The sequence below is a fragment of the Salvelinus namaycush genome, chromosome 37 (genome assembly GCF_016432855.1).
Source record: "Salvelinus namaycush isolate Seneca chromosome 37, SaNama_1.0, whole genome shotgun sequence".
Classification (NCBI taxonomy): Eukaryota; Metazoa; Chordata; class Actinopteri; order Salmoniformes; family Salmonidae; genus Salvelinus; species Salvelinus namaycush.
The window spans coordinates 16958721-16986290 of record NC_052343.1 but is presented as its reverse complement, the minus strand read 5'-3'; the positions used below and the strand labels follow the sequence as shown (position 1 = coordinate 16986290).

General features: G+C 45.5%; 1 protein-coding gene across 2 annotated transcripts in view; it reads right to left on the bottom strand.

The window, feature by feature from the left end:
- The window catches only part of jarid2a (jumonji, AT rich interactive domain 2a), a 96462-nt gene that overhangs the window by 48307 nt on the left and 20585 nt on the right, over positions 1–27570 (bottom strand). For both annotated transcript variants that reach the window (XM_038977510.1, XM_038977509.1), the window contains exons 2-4: positions 11512–11641; positions 6103–6247; positions 3111–3283 (exon numbers count right to left, since the gene is read on the bottom strand). In XM_038977510.1, the coding sequence (XP_038833438.1) occupies positions 3111–3283; positions 6103–6247; positions 11512–11641 (448 nt within the window). The remainder of the gene's footprint in view (positions 1–3110; positions 3284–6102; positions 6248–11511; positions 11642–27570) is intronic.

Sequence of the window (27570 nt, the reverse complement as noted above, 5' to 3'; positions counted from 1 at the left end):
AAGTTAAATAAATGTAAATAAAGGAGCTTTCATCGTGTTTCAAATAATTTACTACTTTTTCCAGCTAGACTTTTAGTCTGAAATCCAGTGAGCATATGAAGTCATGTCTGTGTGAAAGATCAGTTGGTCGGTTGAAAAGCACTGCTTTAAAACACAACGACTACATCCCAAATGGCACCTTATTCCCTATATAGTGCACTAGTCAGAAGTAGTATATAGGGAATAAGGTGCAATTTGGGACACAACCAACAGCTAGTGCTGCTGCTGTTCCATTGACACTCCACCGCTATACTGTTCCATTGACACTCCACTGTAATACTGTTCCATTGACACTCCACTACTATACTGTTCCATTGACACTCCACTGCTATACTGTTCCATTGACACTCCACTACTATACTGTTCCATTGACACTCCACTGCTATACTGTTCCATTGACACTCCACTACTATACTGTTCCATTGACACTCCACTACTATACTGTTCCATTGACACTCCACTACTATACTGTTCCATTGACACTCCACTACTATACTGTTCCATTGACACTCCACTACTATACTGTTCCATTGACACTCCACTACTATACTGTTCCATTGACACTCCACTACTATACTGTTCCATTGACACTCCACTACTATACTGTTCCATTGACACTCCACTACTATACTGTTCCATTGACACTCCACTACTATACTGGCTTAATAAAGCATAATAAAGGAAATCATCCCAGATAATGAACAGGGTTTACTGTTAGGTGAGGGGTTGAGACTAGGAAAAGAAAAGGTACTCTTTAAGGAAGCATTTACATTCATTATGCTTGAATGTCATTAACCCAGTTTAACCTAATTGGCAAAGCAACAGTGATGAACTGTGAGATTGATGTATAGATGGATGATGTATGGTTGATGTATGGATGGATGATGTGTGGTTGATGTATAGATGGATGATGTGTGGTTGATGTATGGATGGATGATGTGTGGTTGATGTATAGATGTATAATGGATGGATGGATGATGTGTGGTTGATGTATAGATGGATAATGTATGGATGGATGATGTGTGGTTGATGTATGGATGGATGATGTGTGGTTGATGTATGGATGGATGAAGTGTGGTCGATGTATGGATGGATGATGTGTGGTTGATGTTTAGATAGATAATGTATGGATGGATGTGTGGTTGATGTATGAATGGATGATGTGTGGTTGATATATAGATGGATAATGTGTGGATGGATGATGTGTGGTTGATGTATGGATGGATGATGCGTGGTTGATGCATAGATGGATAATGTATAGATGGATGATGTGTGGTTGATGTATAGATGGATGATGTGTGGTTGATGTATAGATGGATGATGTGTGGTTGATGTATAGATGGATGATGTGTGGTTGATGTATAGATGGATGATGTGTGGTTGATGTATGGATGGATGATGTGTGGTTGATGTATGGATAGATGATGTGTGGTTGATGTATGGATGGATGAAGTGTGGTTGATGTATGGATGGATGATGTGTGGTTGATGTATGGATGGGTGATGTGTGGTTGATGTATGGATGGATGATGTGTGGTTGATGTATGGATGGATGATGTGTGGTTGATGTATGGATGGATGATGTGTGGTTGATGTATGGATGGATGATGTGTGGTTGATGTATGGATGGATGACGTGTGGTTGATGTATGGATGGATGACGTGTGGTTGATGTATGGATGGATGATGTGTGGTTGATGCATGTTTCATGGTAGGCTGTATATACTGTATATAATAACACAACCGGTGTAACACTAGACCAATCAGCAGAGGTATCGATGATGACAAGTTACAGAGAAAGAGACACAGATCAGCATGAATGTATTCTCTGATTTGGTACGTAAGTTTCAGTGTTTGTCTGGTTTGACTGGCTATTCCAACCCCTTCATCACTAGATGAATGAGATAAGCCACTGAGACATATTCTGTCTGGAACCTGAAGCTGTCACTAACTTTTTCAGGGGGAAAAGAGATTTGTGTTTGAGGTTGAGGTTGAGGTTAGGCGGAAGCCAACCCACAGTATAATGGACTGTAATTCAGATCCACACTGGGACTGGAGCCAGGCCAGACACTCTAAATACTAAGCCCAGTTATAGGCCACTTAAAGGGAACACCATCATAAAACCAGAACTGTGTCCCTAGTGGCACCCTATTCCCTACATAGGGCACTACTTACTGCGTTAGCCTATGACATTGAAGCATTACTTCCTCGTGAGCTCATGTGTTCCGCATTCGACCAATAAGCTTACACGACAGGTTTCCATGTCAGCCCATGACTAAAACTGTTGAACACGTGTACCGTCCACATCACAGCAGTACATGAGGGAACACACCCACATACATACATACACACACACACACAGACACACACACACACACACACACACACACACACACACACACACACACACACACACACACACACACACACACACACACACACACACACACACACACACACACACACACACACACACACACACACACACACAGCACTTCAACACATAACTGAACTTTGCAATCCACATGTGTTAATTTGTGTAAAATGGGATTGGACATGAAAGTGCACAGAATGTCACACCTTGATCTGTTTTTCACCTGTCTTGTGCTTGTCTCCACCCCCACCAGGTGTCTCCGAGGAGGTCTCCATTATCTCCTGTGTATTTATTGCTGTGTTTTCTGTCTGTTGCCAGTTCGTCTTGTCCTGTCAAGTCCTACCAGCGTGTTCCCTGTGTTTTCCTGTGCTCTAGTTTTTTGTTTCTCCTAGTCTTCCCAGTTCTGACATTTCTGCCTGTCCTGATCATGCCTGTTGTCCTGTACCTGTCTGACTCTGATTTGGATTAGGACTCTTTGCCTGTCTTGACCTACCCTTCCCTTGCCCCTTGTTCTATAATAAACTCTGAGACTCGTACTATCCGTCTCCTGTGTCTGTATCTGGGTCTTAGTCTGAGCCGTGATACAGAAGCCCTTTATATTGTGGTAGGTCTCCCTTGTAAAAGAGGTATTCTGACCTCTATGGAACTTCCAGGATAAATTAAAGTTCCATAAAAAACTAAAGGTTGCAGGTCACTCACCTCGTAAACAGAGGAAGGTGATGAAGTCCTCAGTCTTGGGCTTGCGTCTGGTGAGGTCGCTGGGGGGAGAGGTGGGGCTAGGGGGCAAGAGGGTCTCAGACAGCTTGACCGGCGTGGCACTGGGGGAGCTGGGCTGAGACTGGGCAAACTTCCTCTGAGCCTGCAGCCGTGGTCTGGCAAGGGAGAGAAGAGACATATTTACATTTACATTCTATGGGCCCTGGTAGTAAACTAGTGCACTGAATAGGGAATAGGGTGTCATTTGGGACTCAGTATAAGAGATGAGACAGATATCAATATTACCCGGTTACAAATATCCAATTGATTCGTTGGGCCAATAAATGGAAGTAATTAGAATATTCCTGCCTTCAGTTGATAAGCTCTCTCTCTGTCTCTCTCTCTCTCTCTTCAGTTGATAAGCTCTCTCTCTGTCTCTCTCTCTCTCTCTTCAGTTGATAAGCTCTCTCTCTCTCTCTTCAGTTGATAAGCTCTCTCTCTCTCTCTTCAGTTGATAAGCTCTCTCTCTTTTCAGTTGATAAGCTCTCTCTCTCTTCAGTTGATAAGCTCTCTCTCTCTCTTCAGTTGATAAGCTCTCTCTCTCTCTTCAGTTGAAAAGCTCTCTCTCGCGGGCCGGGCGCAGTGTGCGCTGACCAGGTCGCTAGGTGTACGGTGTTTCCTCCGACACATTGGTGCGGCTGGCTTCCGGGTTGGATACGCGCTGTGTTAAGAAGCAGTGCGGCTTGGTTGGGTTGTGTTTCGGAGGACGCACGGCTCTCGACCTTCGTCTCTCCCGAGCCCGTACGGGAGTTGTAGCGATGAGAAAAGACAGTAACTACTAACAATTGGATACCACGAAGTTGGGGAGTAAAAGAGGGTAAAAAATATATATATTTTTTTTTTTTAAGAAAAAAAGAAAAGCTCTCTCTCGCTCTTCAGTTGATATGCTCTCTCTCTCTTCAGTTGATAAGCTCTCTCTCTCTCGCTCTTCAGTTGATATGCTCTCTCTCTCTTCAGTTGATAAGATCTCTCTCTCTTCAGTTGATAAGCTCTCTCTCTCTCTTCAGTTGATAAGTTCTCTCTCTCTTCAGTTGATAAGCTCTCTCTCTCTCTTCAGTTGATAAGTTCTCTCTCTCTTCAGTTGATAAGCTCTCTCTCTCTCTTCAGTTGATAAGTTCTCTCTCTCTTCAGTTGATATGCTCTCTCTCTCTTCAGTTGATAAGCTCTCTCTCTCTTCAGTTGATAAGCTCTCTCTCTCTTCAGTTGATAAGCTCTCTCTCTCTTCAGTTGATAAGCTCTCTCTCTCTTCAGTTGATAAGCTCTCTCTCTCTCTTCAGTTGATAAGCTCTCTCTCTCTCTTCAGTTGATAAGCTCTCTCTCTCTCTTCAGTTGATAAGCTCTCTCTCTTCAGTTGATAAGCTCTCTCTCTCTCTTCAGTTGATAAGCTCTCTCTCTCTCTTCAGTTGATAAGCTCTCTCTCTCTCTCTCTCTCTTCAGTTGATAAGCTCTCTCTCTCTCTTTTCAGTTGATAAGCTGCTCTCTCTTTTCAGTTGATAAGCTCTCTCTCTCTTCAGTTGATAAGCTCTCTCTCTCTTTTCAGTTGATAAGCTCTCTCGCTCTTCAGTTGATAAGCTCTCTCTCTTCAGTTGATAAGCTCTCTCTCTTTTCAGTTGATAAGCTCTCTCTCTCTTTTCAGTTGATAAGCTCTCTCTCTCTTCAGTTGATAAGCTCTCTCTTTTCAGTTGATAAGCTCTCTCTCTCTTCAGTTGATAAGCTCTCTCTCTCTCTTCAGTTGATAAGCTCTCTCTCTCTTTTCAGTTGATAAGCTCTCTCGCTCTTCAGTTGATAAGCTCTCTTTTCAGTTGATAAGCTCTCTCTCTCTTCAGTTGATAAGCTCTCTCTCTCTCTTCAGTTGATAAGCTCTCTCTCTCTTTTCAGTTGATAAGCTCTCTCTCTCTTCAGTTGATAAGCTCTCTCTTTTCAGTTGATAAGCTCTCTCTCTCTTCAGTTGATAAGCTCTCTCTCTCTCTTCAGTTGATAAGCTCTCTCTCTCTTTTCAGTTGATAAGCTCTCTCGCTCTTCAGTTGATAAGCTCTCTTCAGTTGATAAGCTCTCTCTTTTCAGTTGATAAGCTCTCTCTCTCTTCAGTTGATAAGCTCTTTCTCTCTTTTCAGTTGATAAGCTCTCTCTCTCTTCAGTTGATAAGCTCTCTCTCTGTCTCTCTCTCTCTCTCTTCAGTTGATAAGCTCTCTCTCTCTTCAGTTGATAAGCTCTCTCTCTCTTCAGTTGATAAGCTCTCTCTCTCTCTTCAGTTGATAAGCTCTCTCTCTAAGTGTGATCTCAGCATCTCCTTCCTGACTAAATTAGGTCAATACTACCCCCAGAGCTCTGGTCAAAAGTAGTGCACTATGCAGGGAATAGGGTGCCATTTGAAACACAGACACTGTCTTTTGCTGGGCTTTGTTTTCAGCACCACAGAAACACAGACTGTCACAAACACTGCCTGTTGTTTTAGATGTTTTTGAATATGATAAAAACAGTTGTAAAAACATTGGTAGTTGTTTTATTAGATTTGGACTTGGCAGAGTGGAGCAACAGGACAGTTGGCTATCACACAGCCCGGTCTGATTGGCTGCCAATAGGAGACAGCCGGTGGACAGCAGGAGGACAGTACACTACACAACGTCCCTTCTTACCAGCCCCTCCCTGGTCCAAACAGTAACACAGTGCCCAGACCACAACAGTCCAATCCTCCTGTTCTCGTACACACTCAGATCACAACACTATAACATATTGCTGTTCTGAGTAAAACAAGCTTTTATTTGGGGTTCTGATAGGGTAAGACTGTTGAACTAAGCTTATGAGGCATTTATAACTTATATTATTCAAGAATCAATAAATATATATCATTCATGTAAGGCCAAAAATATATGTACCAATCCCAGATTGCCCCTTTAATACAGTTTAACCACATTGTAATACAGGGAGGGGTCACCTCTTTCTGACTGGATCGTCCCCTGAATACTCGCTGCTGCCATCGTTGCTTTGAGACGAGCAGCGTGAGCACTCAGCTTTACCGTTGACTGCCGGTATCCCTGCCTTTGGTCCTGACCGGCAGCCATGGCTGTGTGGGAAAGAGCCTGTTGGTCAGAGAGAGGGACATCAATTACAATCAACACTAACTGACATGTCAAAGGTGCAGAATCAAATTCAGTAGCTAGGCCTACAGCCATTTAACTTTGTTTTTAAAAGATAAAGTAGGAAAGTGTCAGGGGTGGGATTCAATCCCATGTCGCACACGGCCGTTTCACTTTGTAACGATGCAAAGTTATATTCCATGACGCAGAAGCATTATCCCAAACCATCAGGCAATCTGGCTTGGCAAGAAGACAGCCTTTCAACATTCTCACATGTGTTTCTGTTCATTCTGAACAGACAGATGGTGTTACTGAATGTGATTATTGTTTAACATCTTTTTATCAGTACCAATACCAATTAAACATTTCTGATATTCTTTTTAAGCACTTGTTTGCTATACTTGGCTGATGCATTTACTACTGTAATAATACTGTCTATAGCCAGCAAACTATCCAAGTTGAACAAAACCAAAAGCCCTGTCATTGTTCATCATTGTTCTAAGTCAAGGGTTGGCAAACTTTTTGGCTCGAAGGCCACATCGAGATTTTGAAATTCAACGGAGGGATGCATTTTTTGGGGGACCAATTGTTTGTTAAAATCAATTTGCGGGGGCCTCCCAAGTCTAAGGCATCACTACAGACCCAGGTTCTGACCCAGACCCAGGCCGGTCGTGACTGGGAGACCCATGAGGCGGCGCACAATTGGCACAGCATCGTCCGGGTTAGGAGACGGTTTGGCAGGCCGAGATTTCCTTGTCCCATCGCGCTCTAGCGACTCCTGTGTCAGGCCGGACGCATGCACGCTGACATGGTCGCCAGGTGTAGGGTGTTTCCTCCGACACATTGGTGCTGCTGGCTTCCGGGTTAAGCAGGCGTTGTGTCAAGAAGCAGTGCGGCTTGGCTGGGTCGTGTTTTGGAGGACGCACGGCTCTCGACCTTCGCCTCTACCGAGTCCGTACGGGAGTTGCAGCGATGGGACAAGACTGTAACTACCAAACTGGACACAACGAAATTATGGAGAAAAAAGGGGGCCGGATTGAAGTGCCCGTGGGCCGTACTTTGCCCCCCCCTTGTTCTAAGTTGTTGATCGTTGTTCATCGTTGTTGAGGACATAAATACACGCAGCGAGCACAGAAACAGAAGTCGTCTGTAGGTGTTGCTGTACTTGGGTCTGCTCAAAGTGTCCCAAATGGCACCCTATTCCATATTTAGTGCAAGGCCAATATGTCTCTGGTAAAAAGTAGCGCACTATATAGGGTGCCATTTGTCAGGGAATGGCTCGTTCCTGTACCAGAACACCAGGTACTGCTGGTGATTTGCCTGCGGTCCCATTGATAATGAACTGAGGGACACTGAGCTGAATGTTAGAGCGTTTCAATGCTGTAAGATTGACAATCAGACTGATTCTGTCTGTGCGTGTGCGTGTGCGTGTGCGTGTGTGGGTGCATGCATGCATGTGTCTCTCTCTACATGTGTGTGCATGTGTGTGTGCGTGTGTGGGTGCATGCATGCATGTGTCTCTCTCTACATGTGTGTGCATGTGTGTGTATGTGTGTGCACGTGCCAGTGTATGTTTGTGTGTGTGCGCAAGGTCTGCGTGTGTGTGTGCGCGCGTGTGTGTGTGTACATGTGTGTGTAGGAGAGCCCATTAGAGAGAAATTAATCAGACAGGAAGTCCACAGTAAAAGCCACAGAAGGGGGCATTATCCAAGACATAATGTACTTTACTAATAGATAGTCACTGTAATCATGGCAGAATTATAATATTCCTAATGGCCCATTGAACTAGAGAAATAACTGAAATTAGCACTGCACTCGTGTAACACTGGCAATGGGGATCTTGCATAGCTTTTATCCAGAGGATGAATAATGTTTGCATGCCGGTAGTGACTGAGATTTAGTGTTCATCAGTTTATTATGTCTGACAGTTTATTGACTATGTTTGATATTTTTATTTAACCTTTATTTAAATAGGCAAGTCAGTTAAGAACAAATTCTTATTTACAATGACGGCCTACCCTGGTGAAAACACGGACGACGCTGTGCACCGCCCTATGGGATTCCCAATCACGGCCGGTTGTGATACAGGCTGGATTCGAACCAGGGTGTCTGTAGTGAAGCCTCAAATCATTCTTCTATCTGTGGTGTAAAGGAGCATGCTTCTGTGGCACAGTCGATGGTGCTCTGGGCTTCAGGACAGAAGGTTGAGGGTTCAAGCTGCACTCCCCTGCCTGTTTCATTTATTTGGTGTTACTGTACAAATGATTGGCATTATCAATCAATCAAATGTATTTATGAAGCCCTTTTTAACATCAGCAGATGTCACAAAGTGCTTATACAGAAACCCAGTCTTAAACACCAAACAGCAAGCAATGCAGATGTAGAAGCACGGTGGCTAGGAAAAACTCCCTAGAAAGGCAGGAACCTAGGAAGAAACCTAGAGAGGAACCAGGCTCTGAGGGGTGGCCAGTCCTCTTCTGGCTGTGCCGGGCGGAGATTAGAAGAGTACAAGTGGATGAGTACAAATTAATAGTGCACATAGGAAAGAGGGAAAAGGAGGAAGTGATTTATACACAAATCTAATCTAATCTAGTCTAATCTAATCTGCCTTGAGAATTAATCTGAAACATTTGCACTTTTTGAGAATTCAAAAAATATATATTTTAGATATTAGATATTTGTGTGAAAATAGGATATTTTCTGTGCAGGAATGCCATGCGTTGTCTCTTAGCGGTGTTAAGTGCAGAGAAACACATTAAACCCAGAGATAATAATATCTCCATGCATAGGGAGAATCCTGCTGAGGTTCAGAAGTGGCCTGGAGTGGCACCGTGGAGAGGCTGAGCACAGCACTTCCATATCCTGACTCAAATGCCAATCAGTCACAAACATCAGAAGAGAGTCTGAACAGAAAGTCAACAAAGAGAAAAAGAGGGAGGCATCCAAAATGGCACACTCTTCCCTACATAGTGCACTACTTTGGACCAGGCCCCCTAGGGAAAAGGGCCTAAATAGAGAAAAGGATGCCATTTGGGATGCATACAGGGAAAAGAGGAATTCCCCTCCCCAACTTGTCACTGTGGGTAAACAGCCAGAGAAGACATGTTACTGTAGAGAAGAGAAGCCAAAATGGAAGCATCTACTTGTGTTTGCAGCGTTCACTTCCTGCTCCGTTTGTGTTATTCCCAGATGAGTGTATCTGATCTTTAGAGCCTGTCTGAATAGCATGATGCTTTTCCTACTGTTCGTTTGTGTTATTCCCAGATGAGTGTATCTGATCTTTAGAGCCTGTCTGAATAGCATGATGCTTTTCCTACAGTTCGTTTGTGTCTAGGTGTGCATTCCAAATGGCACCCTGTTCCTTTTATTAGTGAACCAGGACTCTACGGGCCGTGGTCAAAAGTAGTGCACTACATATGGGGAATAGGGTTCCATTTGAGATGCATCCTAAGCGTTTAGAGCCTGTCTGACTCTGAATGCGTTGGTGTTTGGTTAGAAAGGATGAATCATTTCATCTTCTCTTTCGCATAAAACAGTCTAAAGCCTTTCTCCTGCCTGCTCAGAATACTCTATATCCATCCATCTGTGGTGTTTATCTGGATAGGGCAGGTCCTGTGGTGTTTATCTGGATAGGGCAGGTCCTGTGGTGTTGACCTGGATAGGGCAGGTCCTGTGGTGTTGACCTGGATAGGGCAGGTCCTGTGGTGTTTATCTGGACAGGCCAGGTCATCTGGTGTTTATCTGGATAGGGCAGGTCCTGTGGTGTTTATCTGGACAGGCCAGGTCATCTGGTGTTTATCTGGATAGGGCAGGTCCTGTGGTGTTTATCTGGACAGGCCAGGTCCTGTGGTGTTTATCTGGATAGGCCAGGTCCTGTGGTGTTGACCTAGATAGGGCAGGTCATCTGGTGTTTATCTGGATAATCCAGGTCATCTGGTGTTTATCTGGATAGGGCAGGTCCTGTGGTGTTTATCTGGATAGGCCAGGTCCTGTGGTGTTTATCTGGATAGGGCAGGTCCTGTGGTGTTTATCTGGATAGGCCAGGTCCTGTGGTGTTGACCTGGATAGGGCAGGTCCTGTGGTGTTTATCTGGATAGGGCAGGTCCTGTGGTGTTTATCTGGATAGGCCAGGTCCTGTGGTGTTGACCTGGATAGGCCAGGTCCTGTGGTGTTTATCTGGATAGGGCAGGTCCTGTGGTGTTTATCTGGATAGGCCAGGTCATCTGGTGTTTATCTGGATAGGGCAGGTCATCTGGTGTTTATCTGGATAGGGCAGGTCCTGTGGTGTTTATCTGGATAGGCCAGGTCCTGTGGTGTTGACCTGGATAGGGCAGGTCCTGTGGTGTTTATCTGGATAGGGCAGGTCCTGTGGTGTTTATCTGGATAGGCCAGGTCCTGTGGTGTTGACCTGGATAGGCCAGGTCCTGTGGTGTTTATCTGGATAGGGCAGGTCCTGTGGTGTTTATCTGGATAGGGCAGGTCCTGCGGTGTTTATCTGGATAGGGCAGGTCCTGTGGTGTTTATCTGGATAGGGCAGGTCATCTGGTGTTTATCTGGATAGGGCAGGTCCTGTGGTGTTTATCTGGATAGGGCAGGTCCTATGGTGTTTATCTGGATAGGGCAGGTCCTGTGGTGTTTATCTGGATAGGGCAGGTCCTGTGGTGTTTATCTGGATAGGGCAGGTCCTGTGGTGTTTATCTGGATAGGGCAGGTCCTGCGGTGTTTATCTGGATAGGGCAGGTCCTGTGGTGTTTATCTGGACAGGCCAGGTCCTGTGGTGTTTATCTGGATAGGCCAGGTTGGAAAATTATAATATTGTACTATATGAACAGGGGGCTATTTCACAAGGAGGTATAACATGGTATTTGTGAATACCAAAATTAACCTATTCTTTCTCACTTCTTATGGTAAGAAATTCTAGCCTCATGAAACCAGACTAACCGCTGCGCTCACGTTTCGTTAAGTGAAACAGAATTTGATCTCACGAGGTCTGGCTGGTTTGATGAGACTAAAGAAACTGACTGTGCTGGAGAACCATTTAGTAACAAGTATGCTGTGGATGTGCTAGAAAGAGAAACGGTCAACACAATTGTCATTTCTAAGGCAATGCAGGCTATTGTTGAAGGCCCACTGACAATGGCTTCTTCCCAAATGGAACCCTATTCTCCCATAGGGATCTGGTCAAAAGTAGTGCACTACATAGGGAGATAGGGTGCCATTTGGGATGTAGACATTGTGACAATAACAGCTACAGGCGAGAGACTCACCGTTGACGTTTCCTGTGCCGAGGCCATCTGTCACCTTGTTCCTCTGGGTGTTCTTAAACTCCTTCAGAGAAAGGTAGAGCACCTTCCTCACCTCGCGCTCCTCTAACCACGGGATACCATCGCTGTCGTCCTGAGAATGGAAGGGGGACAGACAGGGTTAACGATGTCCGCTTATTGTAGCAAACGCCAAGGTCTCAGAGAGGGAAGAACATCATAACTGTTTTCACAACTTGTATCTGTCCCAAACTGGCACCCTGTTCCTTATATAGTGCACTACTTATCCCCATAGGCCCTGGTTAAAGGTAGTGCACTATTAGGGAATAGGGCGCCATATTGGGCTGAAACCTTTTTCATTCAGTGAATGGAACTGATGTTTTCTGACAGTGAGATGTGAGCCTAACACACACACACACACACACACACACACACACACACACACACACACACACAACACACACACACACACACACACACACACACACACACACACACACACACACACACACACACACACACACACACACACACACACACACACACACACACACACACAGCAGCTGGGCCAGGTAAGAGCCAACAATTAGTCATATAATATAATGGTTTCATTTGTTTCTTTCAAAGCAAGTCCTGCAGGCTCTAGTTTTATCTTATCTTGATTATTGTCCAGTGCTGCTAGGAAAGACCTAGTTAAGCTGCAGCTGGCCCAGAACAGAGCGGCACGTCTTGCTCTTCACTGTAATCCGAGGGATAATATCCATACCATGCAGTCTCTCTTGGTTAAGAGTTGAGGAGAGACTGAATGCATCGATTCTTCTGTTTCTAAGAAACATTCATGTGTTGAAAATTACAAATTGTTTGTATAGTCAACTTACACACAGCACTGACACACTTTTCAGTCCCCAAATCCAGAACAAGTTCAAGAAAGCGTACAGTATTATACAGAGCCATGATTGCATCCGTTCCATCTCATAATGCTCAAATGAACAGCAAACCTGGTTTCAAAAAACAGATATAGCAACACCTCACAACACCTCTCCTCTATTTGACCCAGATATTGTGTGTGTATCTACTGATATGTGACATTTTTAATGTATGTAGTTCTGTCGTTGAGCTGTTCTTGTCTGTTAATGTTCTGTATTATGTCATGTTTCATGTTCTGTGTGGACCCCTTTCTCAACAGCTAACAGGGATCCTAATAAAATACAAATACCAATACCTGTCACCTTGAGCTGAGCCTGTCCTCCACAGAGTAAGTCCCTTTCAGCTGTTGGGTTGCGTCCCAAAAGCCAGCCTATTCCCTATATAGTGCACTACTTTTTTACCAAAGCTCTTTGGACCTTGGCTAAAAGTAGTGCACTATGTAGGGAATAGGCTACTATTTGGAACACAACCTTGCTCCACACATCTCCTCCCTTCGGACCTTAGATGTGGAAATTACCCAGAGAGCTTTTCAGGAACAAAGCATTGAAGCAATGCCCTGGGTAAGATGTATCGCAGGCAGTCGGGCAGCCTCCCTGTGTGTGACTACAGAGCTGGGCTACGTCCAAAATGGCACCCTGTTCCCTATATAGGGCCACTACTGACCCATAAGGCTCTGGTCAAAAGTAGTGCACTTAAATGGTAATAGGGTGCCATTTGGGATGTAGTATCCCTCGTCTCATTTCTGGGTGTTTGTTCTATAAATCATAGGCTTTCATCTCCCAGCCTGCGTCCCAAATCACACCCAGGGCTCTGGTCAAAAGTAGTGCACTATGTAGGGAATAGGGTGCCATTTGGGATCAACAGACTCAGACAGACACAGTTTGAAATAGTATTTGTTCAGCTGGAGAGCACCTGGCTGAAATGTCTATGACACATCAAATCACAAAGCTGTTCAATGGGAAAAAACAAGGAACCAAACTGAACGTGGGGGGTTTTCTCTCTCTCTCTCAACTAGTCAACTTTCATCTCGGTACTGACAAAATGGAAATGAACCCAGAACCACATGTACAGTAATGCATGCATCATATAGACTAATGTGTCCTTCGGCCGTGTGTCGGTCTTGAGACTCAAGCCCCTTCAGCACAGTAGTAAGTCTAACTAGGCACCAGTCAAGGCCAGACAGTCTATACTGTATAACATGTACAAACAGAGAGTCATTACAAACACTTGATATGAAAATGCTGTTGAACTTGAAATCATCTGTTAGAGAGTTAGCCGCAGGGTACGTGTCAGAGAGGGTTTCCAACAGGCTGAATTGTGTTGTTATAGCACACACTGCCTGTCGGTGAACTGCAGTGGCCGTATCCCAAATCGCACCCTATTCCCTATATAAGACACTACTGCTGACCGGGGACAATAGAGCTCTCTGGCTGCCATTTGGGACGCAGGCCACAGTGTTTGAACAGCATACATTCCTCCCCCAGAAGCTGTTCCTGTGTGGATCTCCCCTCTTCCTGTTCCTGTATGGATCTCCCCTCTTCCTGTTCCTGTGTGGATCTCCCCTCTTCCTGTTCCTGTGTGGATCTCCCCTCTTCCTGTTCCTGTGTGGATCTCCCCTCTTCCTGTTCCTGTGTGGATCTCCCCTCTTCCTGTTCCTGTATGGATCTCCCCTCTTCCTGTTCCTGTGTGGATCTCCCCTCTTCCTGTTCCTGTGTGGATCTCCCCTCTTCCTGTTCCTGTGTGGATCTCCCCTCTTCCTGTTCCTGTGTGGATCTCCCCTCTTCCTGTTCCTGTATGGATCTCCCCTCTTCCTGTTCCTGTGTGGATCTCCCCTCTTCCTGTTCCTGTGTGGATCTCCCCTCTCCCTGTTCCTGTATGAATCTCCCCTCTTCCTGTTCCTGTGTGAATCTCCCCTCTTCCTGTTCCTGTGTGGATCTCCCCTCTTCCTGTTCCTGTGTGGATCTCCCCTCTTCCTGTTCCTGTGTGGATCTCCCCTCTTCCTGTTCCTGTGTGGATCTCCCCTCTTCCTGTTCCTGTATGGATCTCCCCTCTTCCTGTTCCTGTGTGGATCTCCCCTCTTCCTGTTCCTGTGTGGATCTCCCCTCTTCCTGTTCCTGTGTGGATCTCCCCTCTTCCTGTTCCTGTGTGGATCTCCCCTCTTCCTGTTCCTGTGTGGATCTCCCCTCTTCCTGTTCCTGTGTGGATCTCCCCTCTTCCTGTTCCTGTGTGGATCTCCCCTCTTCCTGTTCCTGTGTGGATCTCCCCTGTTCCTGTTCCTGTGTGGATCTCCCCTCTTCCTGTTCCTGTGTGGATCTCCCCTCTTCCTGTTCCTGTGTGGATCTCCCCTCTTCCTGTTCCACATATGTAGGCTATTCCAGCTGAACCGCGTGACCCACATCTCTACACACACACACACACACACACACACACACACACACACACACACACACACACACACACACACACACACACACACACACACACACACACACACACACACACCGACATGCACGCACACACACACACAAACAGACGTACACACACGCAGTCGCACACACACACACACACACGAACAGACGCGGCACACACACACTCACACCAAACACGGATGCACACACTCACAGGGAAAATCCCACATAGCACTGTGTCTATAAATTCCTTTCACGTTTACTGTAGCAGTGCTGCTGCAGTGAAGGAGTTTCTTGGAGTGACGGAGCCGCGCCGTGACGACCATGAATCAGAGTCACACACACACACACACACACACACACACACACACACACACACACACACACACACACACACACACACACACACACACACACACACACACACACACACACACACAGCTAATAAAAACCCTTCTGGCCTTTAGCCAATAGGTCAAGTCCTTCCCAACACAGAGAGATAATAGCAGCCTACTGAATGTTACAGCAGAAATGAGTGGCTTACAGGACCATTACCAGGAGCTTCTTCAGGATCTTCTCTTATACGAGCGATCAAGATAGCCTAAAAAACACAATGCAATCTTCACATGTACAGTCGTGGCCAAAAGTTTTGAGAATGACACAAATATTAATTTTCACAAAGTTTGCTGCTTCAGTGTCTTTAGATATTTTTGTCAGATGTTACTATGGAATACTGAAGTATAATTACAAGCATTTCATAAGTGTCAAAGGCTTTTATTGACAATGACATGAAGTTGATGCAAAGAGTCAATATTTGCAGTGTTGACCCTTCTTTTTCAAGACCTCTGCAATCCGCCCTGGCATGCTGTCAATTAACTTTTGGGCCACATCCTGACTGATGGCAGCCCATTCTTGCATAATCGATGCTTGGAGTTTGTCAGAATTTGTGGGTTTTTGTTTGTCCACCCGCCACTTGAGGATTGACCACAAGTTCTCAATGGGATTAAGGTCTGGGGAGTTTCCTGGCCATGGATCCAAAATATTGATGTTTTGTTCCCCGAGCCACTTAGTTCTCACTTTTGCCTTATGGCAAGGTGCTCCATCATGCTGGAAAAGGCATTGTTCATCACCAAACTGTTCCTGGATGGTTGGGAGAAGTTGCTCTCGGAGGATGTGTTGGTACCATTCTTTATTCAGTGCTGTGTTCTTAGGCAAAATTGTGAGTGAGCCCACTTCCTTGGCTGAGAAGCAACCCCACACATGAATGGTCTCAGGATGCTTTACTGTTGGCATGACACAGGACTGATGGTAGCACTCACCTTGTCTTCTCCGGACAAGCTTTTTTCCGGATGCCCCAAACAATCAGAAAGGGGATTCATCAGAGAAAATGACTTTACCCCAGTCCTCAGCAGTCCAATCCCTGTACCTTTTGCAGAATATCAGTCTGTCCCTGATGTTTTTCCTGGAGAGAAGTGGCTTCTTTGCTGCCCTTCTTGACACCAGGTCATCCTCCAAAAGTCTTTGCCTCATTGTGTGTGCAGATGCACTCACACCTGCCTGCTGCAATTCCTAAGCAAGCTCTGTACTGGTGGTGCCCCGATCCCGCAGCTGAATCAACTTTAGGAGATGGTCCTGGCGCTTGCTGGACTTTCTTGGGCGCCCTGAAGCCTTTTTCACAACAATTGAACCGCTCTCCTTGATGTTCTTGATGATCCGATAAATGGTTGATTTAGGTGCAATCTTACTGGCAGCAATATCCTTGCTCGTGAAGCCCTTTTTGTGCAAAGCAATGATGACGGCACGTGTTTCCTTGCAGGTAACCATGGTTGACAGAGGAAGAACAATGATTCCAAGCACCACCCTCCTTTTGAAGCTTCCAGTCTGTTATTCGAACTCAATCAGCATGACAGAGTGATCTCCAGCCTTGTCCTCGTCAACACTCACACCTGTGTTCACGAGAGAATCACTGACATGATGTCAGCTGGTCCTTTTGTGGCAGGGCTGAAATGCAGTGGAAATGTTTTTGGGGGATTCAGTTCATTTGCATGGCAAAGAGGGACTTTGCAATTAATTGCAATTCATCTGATCACTCTTCATAACATTCTGGATTATATGCAAATTGCCATCATACAAACTGAGGCAGCAGATTTTGTGAAAATTTATATTTGTGTCATTCTCAAAACTTTTGGCCACGACTGTACAGTGCTGTGTAGACGTGTGTTTTAGCGTCTGCTAAATGGGATACATTATACATTGTTTTCTCCCAAAGCACTCTTATAAGAATGAGACATCAAGTCATGTGATCTCAACCTGGTCTCAGAGCATTTCGTATTATTCTGTACGTAAATCAGAGACACTCCATTTAGTATGAGACCTTAAGTTTCGTATGGTATGTATTCATTTGTGGATGTCCATTACATATTCGTATGATACTGAATGTTTCGAATTTGGAAAATGTACAATGTTACAAATTTTCAAAACGTATGGTATGTTACGAATTCTAGCTAGGTGGCTAACGTTCTCTAGGCTCGGGCTTAGGGTTAAGGTTAAGTTTAGGAGTTAGGTTAAAGGGTTAAGGTTAGGGGAAGGTTTAGCTAAAAGGGTTAAGGTTAGGGTTAGGGGAAGGGTTAGCTAACATGCTAAGTAGTTGCAAAATTGTTACAAATTAGTAAGTAGTTGAAAAGTTGCTATTTAGCTAAAATGCTAAAGTTGTTCATGATGAGATTCGAACTCTCAACATTTGGGTTGCTAGACGTTCTCGTTATACGCCCACCCAACCACCTTACTTTTGTTTTTGCCTTAATCTGTTCATGCAACCATACCAATCGTAATATTTAAAACAAATGTAGTGTCCCGGATTTACTTTTTATTATGTTACATTTAGTCTATGACACCAGGCTGGTAATCTTCACACTTACAGTACTGTGTCTGTGTAATAATCATTTTTAAAAATGTTAAGCGCTTTTCACGACTCCCAAAGTCACTTTACATACAAAAGAAAATCAGCAGGATAAAATACAAGTAAGTATATAGAAGTACACTAAACATGATGACAGACTGACCAGGGAGAACACTAAACATGATGACAGACTGACCAGGGAGAACACTAAACATGATGACAGACTGACCAGGGAGAACACTAAACATGATGACAGACTGAACAGGGAGAACACTAGACATGATGACAGACAAACCAGGGAGAACACTACACATGATGACAGACTAACCAGGGATAACACTAAACATGATGACAGACTGACAAGGGAGAACCCTAGACATGATGACAGACTAACCAGGGAGAACACTAGACATGATGACAGACTAACCAGGGAGAACACTAAACATGATGACAGACTAACCAGGGAGAACACTAAACATGATGACAGACTAACCAGGGATAACACTAAACATGATGACAGACTGACAAGGGAGAACCCTAGACATGATGACAGACTAACCAGGGAGAACACTAGACATGATGACAGACTAACCAGGGAGAACACTAAACATGATGACAGACTAACCAGGGAGAACACTAAACATGATGACAGACTAACCAGGGAGAACACTAAACATGATGACAGACTAACCAGGGAGAACACTAAACATGATGACAGACTAACCAGGGAGAACACTAAACATGATGACAGACTGACCAGGGAGAACACTAAACATGATGACAGACTAACCAGGGAGAACACTAAACATGATGACAGACTAACCAGGGATAACACTAAACATGATGACAGACTGACAAGGGAGAACCCTAGACATGATGACAGACTAACCAGGGAGAACACTAGACATGATGACAGACTAACCAGGGAGAACACTAAACATGATGACAGACTAACCAGGGAGAACACTAAACATGATGACAGACTAACCAGGGAGAACACTAAACATGATGACAGACTAACCAGGGAGAACACTAAACATGATGACAGACTAACCAGGGAGAACACTAAACATGATGACAGACTGACCAGGGAGAACACTAGACATGATGACAGACTGACCAGGGAGAACACTAGACATGATGACAGACTAACCAGGGAGAACACTAAACATGATGACAGACTAACCAGGGAGAACACTAAACATGATGACAGAATAACCAGGGAGAACACTAAACATGATGACAGACTGACCAGGGAGAACACTAGACATGATGACAGACTAACCAGGGAGAACACTAAACATGATGACAGACTAACCAGGGAGAACACTAAACATGATGACAGACTAACCAGGGAGAACACTAAACATGATGACAGACTAACCAGGGAGAACACTAAACATGATGACAGACTAACCAGGGAGAACACTAAACATGATGACAGACTAACCAGGGAGAACACTAAACATGATGACAGACTGACCAGGGAGAACACTAGACATGATGACAGACTAACCAGGGAGAACACTAAACATGATGACAGACTAACCAGGGAGAACACTAAACATGATGACAGACTAACCAGGGAGAACACTAAACATGATGACAGACTAACCAGGGAGAACACTAAACATGATGACAGACTGACCAGGGAGAACACTAAACATGATGACAGACTAACCAGGAAGTGAACTAGACATGATGACAGACTAACCAGGAAGTGAACTAGACATGATGACAGACTAACCAGGAAGTGAACTAGACATATGACAAAAGCTAAAACAGAGAATCCGGGTAAGCCTGTGTGAAGAGGTGTGTTTTTAGTGTGGACTAGAATATGTGTGGGGATTGTGAGGTTCTGACATGGAGGGAGGTCCAGAGTAGTGGAGCTGCACTGCTTAAAGCCTGGTCTCCCATGGAGGGGAGCCTGGTGGTGGGATGGTGAGGAGGCCAGTGGCCTGGTCTCCCATGGAGGGGAGCCTGGTGGTGGGATGGTGACGAGGCCAGTGGCCTGGTCTCCCATGGAGGGGAGCCTGGTGGTGGGATGGTGACGAGGCCAGTGGCCTGGTCTCCCATGGAGGGGAGCCTGGTGGTGGGATGGTGACGAGGCCAGTGACCTGGTCTCCCATGGAGGGGAGCCTGGTGGTGGGATGGTGACGAGGCCAGTGGCCTGCTCTCCCATGGAGGAGAGCCTGGTGGTGGGATGGTGAGGAGGCCAGTGGCCTGGTCTCCCATGGAGGGGAGCCTGGTGGTGGGATGGTGACGAGGCCAGTGGCCTGGTCTCCCATGGAGAGGAGCCTGGTGGTGGGATGGTGACAAGGCCAGTGGTCTGGTCTCCCATGGAGGGGAGCCTGGTGGTGGGATGGTGAGGAGGCCAGTGGCCTGGTTTCCCATGGAGAGGAGCCTGGTGGTGGGATGGTGAGGAGGCCAGTGGCCTGGTTTCCCATGGAGAGGAGCCTGGTGGTGGGATGGTGAGGAGGCCAGTGGCCTGGTCTCCCATGGAGAGGAGCCTGGTGGTGGGATGGTGAGGAGGCCAGTGTCAGAGGAGTGCACTGAACAGGTTGGAATGTAGGGGTGCAGCAGGTCAGTAAGGTATGTGGGCGCCAGTCCATTGAGCATTTTCTAGGTGAGCATGAGCAGTCCTGTGTTGAACTGGGAGCCAGTGTAGTTTGATGAGGGTGGGGGTGATGTGGTCCTCGTGCAGCTGAATTCTGAATATGTTGAAGTCTGTCCAGTGTTTTGCCGGGGAGTCCGTAGAGAATGGCACTGCAGTAGTCCAGGCGTGAATGAGGTTTTCAGCAGTGGGGTCAACGAGAGAGTAGACGTGTGTTTTAGCGTCTGCTAAATGGGATACATTATGTCAACGAGAGAGTAGACGTGTGTTTTAGCGTCTGCTAAATGGGATACATTATGTCAACGAGAGAGTAGATGTGTGTTTTAGCGTCTGCTAAAAGGGATACATTATGTCAACGAGAGAGTAGACGTGTGTTTTAGCGTCTGCTAAATGGGATACATTATGTCAACGAGAGAGTAGACGTGTGTTTTAGCGTCTGCTAAATGGGATACATTATGTCAACGAGAGAGTAGACGTGTGTTTTAGCGTCTGCTAAATGGTATACATTATGTCAACGAGAGAGTAGACGTGTGTTTTAGCGTCTGCTAAATGGTATACATTATACGTTGTTTTCTCCCAAAGCACTCTTAGAAGAGTGAGACGTCAGGTCATGTGATCCTTACATTTATAGCATTGTGTAGGTTTGTGTTTCTGTCCCAGAGCATCCTTCAGTCCACCCAGGCATGTACACTGAACCACATCAACTCCTTCAGGGAGGACCTAACTAACCCACAGCCTGTTTAATTTATCAACACTTTGCACTTGATCTCATGAAACTCCACACAGCTATAAATAACCATCACCCCTGAATCACCCCTTGAGAAGCCCACTGAAAGATTGCGTTTGAAAGACTGCGTTCCAACTGGCACCCTATTCCTTGTGTACTGTATAGACCCTGAGCAAAAGTAGTGCACTATATAGGGAGCCATTTGGGATGCAACCATGTACGGATTGCTCAGCCGTAGACGATCCAGTACTTTTACATGTCATGCTTTTCAGGGTTTTACAGATGTGGGATACTGTCTGACATACCAGTGGAGCTAGTTATCTGGCAGATATCATAGAGGGAAACAATCCTGCATTTCAGGCTGTTCAACACTCTTCAACAACACTGACTAGACTGAGGCTGCATCGCAAATGGCACCCTGTTCCTTATGTGCACTACTTTTGACCAGCAGTGCACTAAATAGGAAATATAGGGTGCCATTTGGGACTCAAAAAGTCACTAGACTGACAGTCCCCCAGAGACTGAAGTCAAAGTGCTAAACGTGCCCTTCTCTCTCTCTCTCTCTCTCTCTCTCTCTCTCTCTCTCTCTCTCTCTCTCTCTCTCTCTCTCTCTCTCTCTCTCTCTCTCTCTCTCTCTCTCTCTCTCTCTCTCTCTCTCTCTCTCTCTCTCTCTCTCTCTCTCTCTCTCTCTCTCTCTCTCTCTCTCTCTCTCTCTCTCTCTCTCTCTCTCTCTCTCTCTCTCTCTCTCTCTCTCTCTCTCTCTCTCTCTCTCTCTCTCTCTCTCTCTCTGTGGGTTAGAAGATCTTAATCATTAAATACAGACAGACAGACAGAAACAGAGACTGGAGTCAAGTAGTCCTGTTCGTCCTTATTTTCGTTAAAGGTATTTCCAGATTTATTTAGACAGATTGGAAATTATAGGGGGCTACATTTACATGTAGCAGATGCTCTTATCCAGAGCGAATTACAGGAGCAATTAGGGTAAAATGCCTTGCTCAAGGGCACAGACAGAGTGTTAGCTACCACTCAGCCACCACTCTATATTGTAGGTCCTGATTGATACATGATGAATAGGGAACTGTAAAGACCATGTTGTAAGGACCATAGTGAGTCCAATCTTTGTCTTTCTACTCTCTACTCCGGATTAGGTTTGGGGTCAATTCCTTCCTGTCAATATAGGATTCAAATGCAATTCATGAACTGAAAATGACTAATAATTGTCACAAAATGTGTGAATTGAATGTAAATTCCCTATCCTGAGTTAACGGAGTTGGAATGAGATTGAGCCCCGGCCCTGTGTCAGTTTCTTTTGGCTCAGTGTATCTGCACATGTTCCTGTGGCAGCTGAAGAGTTAAGGGTGCTGCTGCTGAGCCAAAATGACAAACCTGGCCTAATTTCAACAGCCTTAACAGAACTGGATCTTTCCAGTCCACACATTGTGAGACCACGGCACACAGCGCTCAGTCAGAATCAACCGTCACACACAGACACTGTAATGTAGCTTCATGCAGAGACAGACGTGAAAGGATTTCCCCAAATTACACCCTATTTCCTATATAGTACCATAGGGCTCTGGTCAAATGTAGTGCACTGTATATGGAATTGCAGGGTGCACAACATGTGAAGGTAAACTAATACAGCCACGAACTCACTCTCTGCCATGTGCGCACAAAACCCCACTGCAGATTTAGAAGCATTCACTAGACTGTCCCTCCATATCTGTCCAACCGTTCGCACTTTTGGGACTATTGAACAAAGTCAAGCATAACCCAAGTACATCTTGAATTGACAATGTATTTGACCCAGGTGTGATCAATTAGTTCGATATGGGTTCACAATGTGACACATCTAGGATTTGTCATTGTTAGTTTGGTAAAGAGGGTGAATGATTTGATATAATCTGGGCCTCGATATAATCTGGGCCTGTATATAGCCTCGCTACTGTTATTTTATTGTCGCTCTTTAATTATTTGTTATTTTTCTATTTTCTTCTTTTAAATTTAAATGTTTCATTTATGTATTTTTTTTACCTCAGTTTATTTTAGTAAATACTTTCTTAACACTTATTTTTCTTAAAACTGCATTGTTGGTTAAGGGCTTGTAAGTAAGCATTTCACTCTAAGGTCTACACCTGTTGTATTCGGCGCACGTGACAAATAACATTTGTTTCAATTTGATTTGACTATAGAATACAACACAACCATGAGAGTCTCCATCTGCCAGATGGAACACTAGTCCCTATAAAGGGAGGGCACTACATTTCACCAAAGCTGGCTCTGGTCAAAAGTAGTGCACTATGATGGGAATAGGGTGCCATTTGGTCCTGTCCTACTCACACTACACTTTTATCACACGGAGCCCTGCTCAGCACGAGGGGGTTACAACTGACTTCCGTCGCTCTGCTAGCTTGCTAGCCCCGGCCCGCTAGCTGCCTGAATCACTGTGTCTCCGGCCCGCCAAGCCACTCACTGGACCCCTATGATCACCTGGCTACGCATGCCTCTCCCTAATGTCAATATGCCTTGTCCATCGCTGTTTTGGTTAGTAATTATTGCCTTATTTCACTGTAGAGCCTCTAGCCCTGCTCAATAGGCCTTAGTTAACCCTTTAGTTCCACCTCCCACACATGCGGTGACCTCACCTGGTTTAAATGATGATTCTAGAGACAATATCGCTCTCATCGTCACTCAATGCATAGGTTTACCTCAACTGTATTCACATCCTACCATACCTTTGTCTGTACATTATGCATTGAATCTATTCTTCCGTGCCCAGACACCTGCTCCTTTTACTCTCTGTTCCGAACGTACTAGACAACCAGTTCTTATAGCCTTTAGCCGTACCCTTATCCTACTCCTCCTCTGTTCCTCTGGTGATGTACAGGTTAGTCCAGGCCCTGCAGTGCCTAGCTCCACTCCCATTCCCCAGGCGCTCTCATTTGTTGACTTCTGTAACCGTAAAAGCCTTGGTTTCTTGCATGTTAACATTAGAAGCCTCCTCCCTAAGTTTGTTTTATTCACTGCCTTAGCACACTCCGCCAACCCGGATGTCCTAGCCGTGTCTGAATCCTGGCTTAGGAAGACCACCAAAACCCCTGAAATTTCCATCCCTAACTATAACATTTTCTGACAAGATAGAACTGCCAAAGGGGACGGAGTTGCAATCTACTGCAGAGATAGCCTGCAGAGTTCTGTCTTACTATCCAGGTCTGTGCCCAAACAATTTGAGCATCTACTTTTAAAAATCCACCTTTCCAGAAACAAGTCTCTCACCATTGCCGCTTGCTATAGACCACCTTCTGCCCCCAGCTGTGCCCTGGACACCATATGTGAATTGACTGCCCCCCATCTATCTTCAGAGCTCGTGCTGTTAGGTGACCTAAACTGGGACATGCTTAACACCCCAGCCATCCTACAATCTAAGCTTGATGCCCTCAATCTCACACTTTTTATCAATGAACCCACCAGGTACAACCCCAAATCCGTAAACACGGGCACCCTCATAGATATCATCCTAACCAACCTGCCCTCCAAATACACCTCTGCTGTCTTCAACCAGGATCTCAGCGATCACTTCCTCATTGCCTGCGTCCGTAATGGGTCTGCGGTCAAACGACCACCCCTCATCACTGTCAAACGCTCCCTAAAACACTTCAGCGAGCAGGCCTTTCTAATCGACCTGGCACGGGTATCCTGGAAGGATATTGACCTCATTCCATCAGTAGATGGTGCCTGGCTATTCTTTAAAAGTGTCTTCCTCACCATCTTAAATAAGCATGCCCCATTCAAAAAATGTAGAACCAGGAACAGATATAGCCCTTGGTTCACTCCAAACCTGACTGCCCTTGACCAGCACAAAAACATACTGTGACGTACTGCACTAGCATCGAAAAGCCCCCGTGATATGTAACTTTTCAGGGAAGTTAGGAACCAATATACACAGGCAGTTAGGAAAGCAAAGGCTAGCTTTTTCAAACAGAAATGTGCATCCTGTAGCACAAACTCCAAAAAGTTCTGGGACACTGTAAAGTCCATGGAGAAAAAGAGCACCTCCTCCCAGCTGCCCATTGCACTGAGGCTAGGAAACACTGTCACCACCGATACATCTGCGATAATTGAGAATTTCAATAAGCATTTTTCATTTTGGCCATGCTTTCCACCTGGCTACCCCTACCCCAGTAAACAGCCCTGCGCCCCCCACAGCAACTTGCCCAAGCCTCCACCATTTCTCATTCACCCAAATCCAGATAGCTGATGTTCTGAAAGAGCTGGAAAAAAATCTGGACCCCTACAAATCAGCCGAGCTAGACAATCTGGACCCTCTCTTTCTAAAATTATCAGCAGAAATTGTTGCAACCCCTATTACTAGCCTGTTCAACCTCTCTTTCGTATCGTCTGAGATCCCCAAAGATTGGAAAGCTGCCCTCTTCAAAGGGGAGACGCTCTAGACCCAAACTGCTACAGACCTATATCTATCCTACCGTGCCTTTCTGAGGTCTTCGAAAGCCAAGTTAACAAACAGATCACCGACCATTTCGAATCCCACCGTACCTTCTCCACTATGCAATCTGGTTTCAGAGCTGGTCATGGGTGCACCTCAGCCACGCTCAAGGTCCTAAACGATATCATAATCGCCATCGATAAGAGACAATAGTGTGCAGCTGTATTCATCGACCTGGCCAAGGCTTTCGACTCTGTCAATCACCACATTCTTATCAGCAGACTCAACAGCCTTGTTTCTCAAATGACTGCCTCGCCTGGTTCACCAACTACTTCTCAGACAGAGTTCAGTGTGTCAAATCGGAGGGCCTGTTGTCCGGACCACTGGCAGTCTCTATGGGGGTGCCACAGGGTTCAAACCTCGGGCCGACTCTTTTCTCTGTATACATCAATGATGTCGCTCTTGCTGCGAGTGATTCTCTGATCCACCTCTACTCAGACGACACCATTCTGTATACTTCTGGTCCTTCTTTGGACACTGTGTTAACAAACCTCCAGACGAGCTTCAATGCCATACAACTCTCCTTCCGTGGCCTCCAACTGCTCTTAAATGCAAGTAAAACTAAATGCATGCTCTTCAACCGATCGCTGCCCGCACCAGCCCGCCCGTCCAGCATCACTACTCTGGACGGTTCTGACTTAGAATATGTGGACAACTACAAATACCTAGGTGTCTGTTTAGACTGTAAACTCTCCTTCCAGACTCACATTAAGCATCTCCAATCCAAAATTAAATCTAGAATCGGCTTCCTATTTCACAACAAAGCATCCTTCACTCATGCTGCAGAACATACCCTCGTAAAACTGACCATCCTATCGATCCTTGACTTCGGCGATGTCATTTACAAAATAGCCTCCAACACTCTACTCAGCAAATTGGATGCAGTCTATCACAGTGCCATCTGTTTTGTCACCAAAGCCCCATATACTACTACTATACCTCCCTTATCCTACCTCATTTGCACACACTGTATATTGACTTTTTCTATTGTATTATTGACTGTATGTTTGTTATTCCATGTGTAATTATTCTTGGCCAGGTCGCAGTTGTAAATTAGAACTTGTTCTCAACTAGCCTACCTGGTTAAATAAAGGTGAAATAAAAAAATATATATATTAAAAAAACTTCCTGGTCCTGTCCCACTTCTCTCCCTTCAGGTTGGTCTTGTCTGGTCTGCTGGACTCAATCCCCCTCACCCCTGCCAGCCCTGGGGTCAAAGGGGACTGTTGACCTCTGACTTCCTGTCAGCAATTTAGTCAGCCGGTAATGAGCATGGCGCCTGACCACAAAGAATAGCTGTTTTATAGATGTCTGTCTTGTTCTGTTCTCTCTCTCTGCGTGTGTGCATGTGCGTGTGTGTGTGCATGTGCGTGTGCGTGTGTGTGTGTGTCAATCCGTCCGCCATCTAAGTGCAGCTACAATGACGGTGATGAATAAACCAAGCCAACCTTTTTATTAAGTTTATTCTACACCTCTTTAAACATCCTCCTCACACTACACTTCCTGGTCCTGTCCTCCTCACACTACACTTCCTGGTCCTGTCCTCCTCACACTACACTTCCTGGTCCTGTCCTCCTCACACTACACTTCCTGGTCCTGTCCTCCTCACACTACACTTCCTTGTCCTGTCCTTCTCACACTACACTTCCTGGTCCTGTCCTCCTCACACTACACTTCCTGGTCCTGTCCTCCTCACACTACACTTCCTGGTCCTGTCCTCCTCACACTACACTTCCTGGTCCTGTCCTCCTCACACTACACTTCCTGGTCTTGTCCTACTTGCAATACACTTCCTGGTCCTGTCCTCCTGACTGAACACACTACATTTCCAGGTCCTGTCCTCCTCACACTTCCAGGTCCTGTCCTCCTGACTGAACACACTACATGTCCAGGCCCCGTCCTCCTGACTGAACACACTACATGTCCAGGTCCTGTCCTCCTCACACATCCAGGTCCTGTCCTCCTGACTGAACACACTACATGTCCAGG